At 42.4% G+C, this 9,316-nt stretch overlaps 1 protein-coding gene across 1 annotated transcript; it reads right to left on the minus strand.

Annotated features, from left to right (window-relative positions):
- Positions 1-15: 15 nt before the first annotated feature.
- LOC6046072 (tyrosine-protein phosphatase 69D) lies at positions 16-9,316 on the minus strand. Its single transcript, XM_038260462.1, has 12 exons — positions 8,839-9,316; positions 8,259-8,367; positions 6,316-8,189; positions 4,262-4,501; positions 3,941-4,199; positions 3,295-3,880; positions 2,915-3,235; positions 2,597-2,749; positions 2,241-2,531; positions 1,868-2,166; positions 1,287-1,422; positions 16-1,224 (listed from the first exon to the last, which is right to left on the minus strand). Exons 1-12 carry the CDS (start codon positions 8,930-8,932, stop codon positions 1,141-1,143), a joined length of 4,446 nt encoding a protein of 1,481 aa, XP_038116390.1. The 5' UTR covers positions 8,933-9,316; the 3' UTR covers positions 16-1,140.

The raw sequence follows: 9,316 nt of genomic DNA on the forward strand, positions 1-9,316 counted from the left end.
GTAAAACAACAACAATTGTACACAAGTTTATCTTTACTGCTCATTGTTGATAATTTTTGATAAATACAAACATTATAATGTAGTAAATTGTAGGTTGTTCAGCACACAAGACATTTCTGGTTTCTTGTTTCGTGTTTTTTCTTTCTTTCTGTGTATCATCATTTTGTGTTTTCCATTATTCATTACTCATAGAAATATCATACTGGTACAGATACCTTAATAGTTATTGACTTTTACACACAGATAGAGGTATATTTTGCATCTTCTGTCTTATTTAGTGTCATTGTTTTACTTGTTATGATTGTATTTTCCATCGGTTTTCAACGTGAAAAATATCTAGCTTTAGCTCCTAACGTTTTCTTTTGCATCGCACGCTGTTATTCCTCTACATTTTGATCACACACTCTCGATTCTTCAACCATTTTTCTACAATTTGCTTTTTTTGTTGTTTGCAATCTGCTCCTACCTATCTCTCTGCTGCTGCTGACGCCAATCTATTGTATTGGGTTGTTCTTGTCTGGAATAGTATAAAAGTTACCTGCTTGTTTTCTTGTCCTAGTTGTATCATGGTTTTTATTAGTTACTTCAATGACTATTTATAAATGTAGTGTTTTCTTTTTCCGTAAACGGAGAGTTGCGGTGAATTAAACAGAGTATGGCTTATAGAAGAACGTAATTAGGGAAGATTTTTTTAACTCACATTTCACTTAAAAAGGGAGGGAGTTATTTTGTTTTTTTTTTCATTTAAAATAGTATGACCAAGAACAAAGAAACCCTGAACGCTGCCATCATACTAATCTCAGTTTTTTTAGTTTCGTTTGACGTCGCATGCAATAAATTGTTCGATAAGTTTAACTCATGCAGGTTTACTGGTTTTAAAAAGCTAAAAATTACATACATTACATATATTGCGTACTAGAAGCTTCTGCATGAAATTGTCACATGTATTTCTGTTTTGTTTCGTCTGGGATTTACTTGCAAACTTATCTGTGTGTAGAAGTGGCTTCTTCAGTGTGTATTGGCGGCGTGTGGCATGTGTGTGTGTGTGTGTTTGTGTAATGGGGTTGCGCGATCTATACGTATTATGTTTCACGACATTATGTTATGTTTACCTTATTACATTATCACTACATCAGCTTATCAACAGTCGGAAGCTATGCCTAGCGAGATTTTGTATAAGTCAGCGAAATTTACAATAGCTCTATGCAGAAATTCGTATTGTGCCTGAAACAATTTAGAGATGGTAAGAAAAGGATCCATTTGCTGTATAGGCAACAAATACTTACATATGTTTCTATCATTAGACTACGTTGTGCTCGAAGCTTTCTGACTATAGAGCAAATGTCAATTCGTTTTTCGGTTTTAAGCTGCATAACTAGTATGCACATGGCAACGAATAAGGAGCTTTTGTCCGTTCCCAAGCTGTGAATTGAGAAATAAGATTGTTGAATTGAAAATTTCATGATTACGGATGAACAATTTCCAGAATAAATAAATTCATAAATTTACATCAAAAGAAATCTTTAATTCGAAAGGGGTTTTCAAGAATTTCAAATTTCATGAATGTTATAGCTGAAATTAAGAATCTTTTCTTGAATTTTATTCAAGAAATCATGATTTTTATTCATGAAATCATGAATTCCATTCATGAAATCCGAGATCGATGTCATGAAGTCTTTTTATTTGGGTTCGTGAATTTTATTGATAAAATCATTAATGTTTTTCTTGACTTACGAATGAAGTTCATGAATTTGGTTCACGAAACCATCAATTTTATTCATTAAATTATGAATTTTATTCATCAAATTATGAATTTTATTCATAAAATTATGAATTTTGTTCACGAAATCATGAATAATAAATTTACCTGCAATGAACGGCAATGGTGAACATGTCCTCCTGCTGGGTGCTGTGCTTTTGTGCTTGGTTGACTATTTCGATCATGCCCCGCGTGACCTCGGGAACCTCGCCCTCGACGGTGGGCCAACCGTTGTACTGGAACTGCGTTACCTGGATGGTGTCCTTCGTTTTACAGTTTGTTACCGTAAACTCGCGCTTGGTGTAGTAGGGACCGCTCTCACTTTGGATGTACGTTACGAGCAGATTCTCGTACTGCATCTCCTCGTCGGCCCAGTACCGGGGACACTTGTTGGGACCGTCGCCAATCTGTAAGGTTTGATTGGGTTCATTCACAGCTCAATTCTGAGAAAGTAAATGAAAAAGCAAATTCTTCAAACTACCTCCGAGAACATGACGATCGTCTTTATCCGCTGCTCGAAGATCATTCGCCAAAAGTCGAAAATGGTGTTCTCCAGCGGATCCTGCGTGATGACAAAGTTGTTCTCGTCGTCGTACCCATCGATGAAGGACGCGTTGATGTAGGTGCAGTTGTCATGGCCCGGAATCGGCGCCAGAATCACGCGATTCTTGTCGTAAGGAACACAGCTGTCGGAACGATTCTTGGCTTTGTTCTCCTCGCTACTGCCAATGGCCACCGTCCGGCGGGTGTCGTCTTGGAACGATTTTATTCGCTGAAAAAAAAAACAGGGTTGATGAAATATTTCAAGGTGGGTCGAGTGAAACATTTCAGCCTTACTTGATATTGCGCTTCTAGCTTGCAAATATCGGCGTTCTCGGTTGATGGCTGCTTGAGATTTTCAACGGTGGTTGCGAGTGACTTTTGATCAATTTCTGTGTCGCCAAAGTACGCCAGCTCGGTGAGGGCACGGTACAGGAAAATGTATTGTTTCTAGAAGAAAGAATCACGTGAATTATGGATTCTAGTCTGCAACATTTGATGGATTATTCATGAAAAATTTCATCCGTTAATTTCGACAGTTCATATCGTTTTGACATCTGTCAATGTTGATTGATGAAATATTTCATAAATAATCGCGATGTTATTTCCACCTACCAAGGACTGCACAAGGAAATTTCTTTGATATCTCATATCACATATTGTGTTGAAGATCGACACTTGGCCTTCCTCGTTCAGCTGCTGCGTGAGTGTGTCCAGGGCTACGAATGTTCCGGTTCTGCCAACGCCGGCACTACAATGAACCAGGATGGGACCGCGTTGCAATGAGTATTCCGAGTTGATGCGTTTGATGAATTTGGTGATTCCTTGCGGGTGTTCCGGGGCCATAAAGTCCTTCCAGGTTAGGTAGTGGAACTGGGAAATATAGCGCGTATCTTCGACTTCGTCACCGGCAGAGTTGACCGAGCGTTTGGTGACCTGTAAAAAAAAGTTGTTTTGGACCTCCACTGAAAATCAATAATGACAGAATTGCCTACCTTCAAGTTTCTCACGATGTAGTCCGCATAGAAGCTATCTGAAGTGAACGTAATCAGTAAATCTCCGTACTGGGTTGAATCGTTTATATTTTCCGGCCAATACTTGGCGCACTTGGTCTTGTTATACTCCTCCAAATTGGTCAGCATAACGATAATCTCCAGATGCTGCTCCCAAATCATTCGCCAGAAATCGTTGATCGTGCTGTCCATCGGACCTTGAGCGCAGATGAACTTTTTACGTTCCTTGTAGCCGATCACAAAATTCGCGTTAATATAGTCCGATCCGCACAGACCATTCATCGTTGACAGCTTGACCCGAGTCTGATCATAGGACTTGATATCCGGATAACGATTCTTGTGGATGTTCTCCTTAAGATCGGAATTTTTTGTCGTCCGATCGACAAACTTGTCCGGAAGCAGCTCAAACTCGTGCTGGAAGCCATAGTCAGAGTCCTTATGTTTCTCGTAGTATGCTTTTGGAAGATCGTCCTTCGATATCGGTGGAATCGTCGGTGGTTTGACGCTGTTCGATCCGAGCAGATGCCGGTGGTGCATGTTCGCATTGCGTCCGTGGCAGAGAGCTCTTCTGCAAGAAATAATGTTATTTTCGTTTCGTCTTTCCCCCCTAAAAGGTCGTTCTACGTACCTCAGTGAGTCTCCCAAGCTGATTGCTTCCCCTTCTTGGGCGATATTCTTGCTAAAGTGTTTGTGCAGCAGACAGAGCGTAAGCAAGACCAGCAAAACAATCAGGATGAGACCGCACAGGATTTGAATAACGATGTTCAGTATAAAAGATAGATCTTTTCCGTTTAGTTCGCTGGGCGACGGGGCTCCAGCATTCATTTCCTGGAAGTACTCGCTGAAGCTTGAAATGTACTGAGGACCGCTGTCGCCTTCGGTTTTCACTGAAATGGAATTCGTATGATCAGTTATGTCCTCCTGTAAAAACAATCAAAAGCATTCTTACCAACTACTTCCACGAATCCGGTGTAGTTGCTGGTGGCATCCAGCACACCGTCGTACACCGTTTCCAGCTGGTAGGTGCCGCCGTCGTAGCTGTTGTAGCTGGTTATCTCGCGCTTCTCGTGACTAGATACTTTCAGCTCGTCCTGAACCGAGACGGCTTCGTTCCCGGTGCGAATGGGATTCGCCGTCGTTGTGGTGGCAGTGGCGTTCTGGCCGACTTCTTCCTCATCCTTGTTAATGGCTGCAAAATGGAGAATCGGGAATCAGTAACAAACTAGAGCGCTTAGAATAGAAGTTCAAACTGGTACACAGAAAAATTAATCACATGTAAACTCGGTTGATTTAAACTTGAAATTCGATGTAAACGGTATAATCACACGTAAAATTATTTTTTTAAGTATAACTTGTTGCAAATTTTCTACAAATTGCATGTAAATTTAAAGGTTTAATGACGTGCAAAAGTGTTACATCATAAATGATGTAACATTCGGAAATATTTTTTTATGTGTACGTTTTCACCCTTATTAGCGTATTTTAACAATTTTTGATGACCTTAGGCTTTATCCATAAAATTTGTCACTCTAAAATCAGCCTAAATTTGCCTCCTGATGACAGTTGAGACTCGATAATCCGGAGTTTCGATTATCCGAAGGTTTGTATGGGACATTGGTTTATCGAATCACAAGCGAACAATTTTTTTGATTTTTTGAAATTTTCTTGCTTATACCTACATCAAATTCGAGTTTCGCCATCCCATTTTAGTCAAATTTGAATAGCTGATTACCTTTTCAAAATGCATTTTTTTCAATATTCCATCACTGCCATTTTGGCCGACATCTTGGATTTTAAATTTTTTAATCACTTTAAAAAAAATTTTCGTGATTTGATTATCCGAAGATTCTATTATATGAAGTAAATTTTTTCCGAGGCCTTAGGATATTCGATTCTGGAATGTTACCGTATTTTTTAGAAAACACCTCAATTTTAATAATTCGCAATATGGGTATCAAACGAAACAAAATTGAATGCTTTTTCACCTCTTTACAGATTTGTTTTGTAAAATATTAACATTTTTGATAACATACCGTAATTTTTCGAAAATCGAAGTTTTAAAGTTTTCATCATTCGCAATATTGGTATCAAAAGTCGATATTTTTATCGTTGCTATTTTGGGATGTTAGGCCGATCAAAGTGATTGAGGGCCAATCATGCTAAATGGCATTTCCACAAAAAAAGTACAATTATTAAGGGACCATCCATAAATTACGTGGACATTTTAGGGCCCCCCCCCCACGCTTCATACAAAACAGATTTTTTGTATGGACAATTGTCCACGAGGGAGGGGGGAGGGGTTTGTGGATGGTCCCTTAAACTTTAATTAATCTTTAGTTTCACTAGTTACTGCAAAAATTCCGATTTTCGGTTCAATGATCAGAAATCTTTCACTCATTGAGAATGAAATCATTATCGATTGAAGCGCGAAACCATTCGTGAGCTACCACGATTTGCAAGCTGTAAAAAATGTGATTATTCGTGAAATGTTTGGCCTACTCCGCCCGTCGACGACAGTGACAAAATAATATGCTCTGAGAGGCGTTCATTTGGACCGCACTAGCACCAAATATTGGTTACAAGTGATTTATTCAAAAATTAAAACAAAGTCGATCACAAACTATTACGAATGAGCAAAAAGCGACGTCAATCATTCGCTGTACTAACCGATTAAAGCGAGAGAGAGAGAGATAGAGCAGAAGAGAGAGTTTTCAAACAAACGGTAGGAATTCATCAGAGCAGTTTTGCATCGTGTCCGATTTGTGCTCGGCAGTGAAATCGTCGATTTTGAGCAATTTTGTTTACATCTGATAGGGAAAAGTGTGTCAAATTGGTGGATTTCAAGGGCCAATGTTTTTTTTTTTTTTATTTTTCAATCGGTAGATTGGAAGCTTTACATTTTGAGAATTGGAAAATCTCTAAACTGTTGGAAATTTTTGGGATGTTGATCACCAAGATTTGAGCCAGTTTCACCACTCTAGCGTATTAGAATCCACTACTTACCACTGGTTTTGTCAATCTGGTGAAATCTGGTCTTGTGCAGACATTGCGGGCAGAAGGTCAGATCCTGAACTTCATTGTTCTTTCCATCGCCCAGGAATACCTCCGAGCTGTAATTTACGCTGGAGAATATCTCGGCAAGGTACGTCCCCCCGTGGGTGTTGTTTAGCGAATGAACGTCGGCGTAGCTCGTGACGGCAAGATTCTCCGGCTCCGGAAGGGAGCCATTTTTGTGCACCAGCCGGGTGAGATAGATTTTGTAGCAGCAGATCGGACCGTTGCGTTCGGAAACCCGCGGTAGGAAGAGTTTGAAGATCCACTGGTTATCTTCGGTGCGCAGCTTGCCCCACATTAGGCGGCCGATGTTGTCGGGGGTTGTCGATGGCATCGTGCACGTGGCACTTGCCATCTTTCCCGGACGTTTGGTACGCGTGACCGCTGCGACTCGTACGGTGTAGTTGGTGTTGGGTGGAATTCCGTCGTACTCGGTTTTGGTGAACTGGGCTTGTACGTTTTTGATTTTGGGTCCCCAGGTTTCGTTTTTGAGCGTTCCGTGCTCGCTACGGTACTGAGAGAGGCCGTCCAGAATAACTTGGTAGGAAACGACCTTTCCGTTGGGTTTGCTCGGTGGGTTCCAGTGGATTCGTACGCTGTTCCGGCGGGAGATGTTGAAGTGAGAGCAGGTAATGTTGAGATCGAGAGGTTCGGAGGATGTTCCATCGCTGGTGGTTCCATTTACCTCCTCTGACCAGTTTCCGCACACTTTTGCGAGTTCGCTGCAGGCTCGCACTCGGAAGCTGTACTCTGTGGCGGTTTCCAGGTTGTCGAACATGTAGGGCAGATTTCGACTGTTTTGTGGGTAGTATGTTTCCCACTTGGAAGAGTTTTCGCCGGCAACGGACACCGTAAGATCGTAGTACTGAATGTACTCTAGCAGGTCGGTTGGTGGTGGTGCCCATCCGATCGTGATCGTTGAGTGGGTGTTGCCTTTGACTTCAACGACTGGGGTGAAGCTGGGATCGGTTTCTAACGTGCGAACCTTTTGAGGTGGTGAAGCCGGGCCGCTTCCCTGACTGTTTTGAGCTGTTAGTTTAATTTCATAATCGGTGGCAGGTTCAAAATTTTCGAGCACGAATGATGTGTTTTGGCCATCAATACGAGTGGCGTAATACGTAAAGGTGGAGTCGCCCTTTTTCATGAACTGGGCCATGTAATGTTTCACCGGATCGTTTCCATCGTTGATGGTCCAGTTAAGATAGATCTTGTTTGCGCCCACCGCTTTCATGTACTCAATCGCAACCTGGGGTTTGTCCAGCACAAGCAAAGCCATCGACTTTTTATCGACAGCTGAACTTTCGTCCAACATCGCCGACGGGCCAACATTGCAGGAATAGGTTCCATTGTGAGTTTTGCTTACTCCGGCAATCGTCAGCGTGACGTTCACATGAGTTCCATTCAAAATGCGCACGGAAGTGTTTTTGAAAAAGTTGTTCTCGGTGGTATCGTCTTCCTTGAACCATTGTATTGAATTGTTAAAGTATTCCAGTGGGTACATTTGTATCACGCAGTACAGCTCGACCTTCTTCTCGAGCTTGGTCCGCGTGCGCTCCGGGCTCGATGCAGTAATCTTTGGTAGAATGACCTCATGAACGGTGTAATTCGCGAGGATACTTTTGCCCTCTCCATGGCAGACGTACTTTCCGGTGTCCGCCTTTGTAAAATTGTGTATCGTTAAGGTTGAAATCGCTGTATTGGCCGGTAGTACGCTTGCATCCGTCGTATCCGACTGCTGCTCTTCCGCGGGCTTTCCTTCGTCCCCATCGGACAACTTCTCCACGTCTCTTTCAGAGTCAACGATCATAAATGAAAACTTTCCGCTAAAAAGACGAAATATTGATTAGTTTCTAGAAGCAGCAGCAGCTTGGAGGTGGGGGCGTGTGACTCACCTGCCATCGGTAAGATTTTTCCCGTCCTTGTGCCATGTGGGAATCTCCGCACCGGTGTACTTGCACGACAGTGTTCCATTTCTACCAGCCAAGAAGTAACGCGGTTCAACTGAAATATTAAAGGATCATCAGGAAAGTGAAAAAAGGAGTCGCTTATTCATGAGAAGTCGCTGTGACCAACAATGAAGTGTCGTTCAATTGAACCCAAGTGGCCATCCAAGTGGCGAAACATGGTCAAACGTCGCTCACACATAGACGGACGTCTGGAGTCTCGACGTCGTCTCAGTTGCATATACAACACACAACATCAAGAGCATAATGCTAGGCACCTTCTCTACATATAGAGGAGATGCTACATACAACCACAAACCACTGCTGCTGCACACTGAGCTGAGAGTGTGTGTGGATGGTTAGAAAGAGAGAATCTGTGTTGATGTTGCGGGAGTATGAGGAGTGTAGTGAGTAGAGTACAGAATGGATGAAAAATGGGATTCCGATAGCGGGCCGCAACCCTAATTTCGCTATGAATCTGAGGAACCCCCCGGAACTGCCCGTACTCCGTTAGATATCTTGCGCTCACCTGTACTACCGGTCGCACGGACTTCGACGATCTGATGGCTCAAACTGTATATACAAACAACTAGAAAGCACAAGTGGGCTTGGTTCTTCCACATTGCTCTCCCTCCTTGTCGCAAGTGTGTAGATCCTGTCGTCCGTCCGTCCGTCTTATTTTTTTGCAGAGGGCCCCGCTCTCGCCGATTTTTGATTGCGTTTTGCTCCGATAGAGGACAGATGAAACACCGGCACCACTACTTTACACCATTCTCGCACTTATGACGCATCCAATCTACACGGTTTGACTCATGCTGGGCCGATTCGGATCGGTTTAATTCCGCGACAAAATAATGGAAAACAAAAACGAAGGAGGTTTATTGAAAAGAATAATGGACACTCTCGCACTTCTACTTCTACACTCCTTTTTTTCCTCCTTCTTTCTTGTGCCACTGGCAGGCCGAACTTCTAGCTGGGTCCCTGCCGGATAGTGTGGACCAGGGAAA

This window comes from Culex quinquefasciatus, chromosome 3 (assembly GCF_015732765.1).
Source record: "Culex quinquefasciatus strain JHB chromosome 3, VPISU_Cqui_1.0_pri_paternal, whole genome shotgun sequence".
Lineage (NCBI taxonomy): Eukaryota > Metazoa > Arthropoda > Insecta > Diptera > Culicidae > Culex > Culex quinquefasciatus.

Excerpts from the sequence above, each read along its gene's own strand:
- LOC6046072 (XM_038260462.1), bottom strand. The coding sequence starts at position 8,932 with ATGTGGAAGAACCAAGCCCACTTGTGCTTTCTAGTTGTTTGTATATAC. Across the intron at positions 4,200-4,261 it reads CGGATTCGTGGAAGTAGTTG|TGAAAACCGAAGGCGACAGC; the intron begins GTAAGAATGCTT and ends ATTCCATTTCAG. Across the intron at positions 1,225-1,286 it reads GTCTAATGATAGAAACATAT|GCACAATACGAATTTCTGCA; the intron begins GTAAGTATTTGT and ends AAATTGTTTCAG.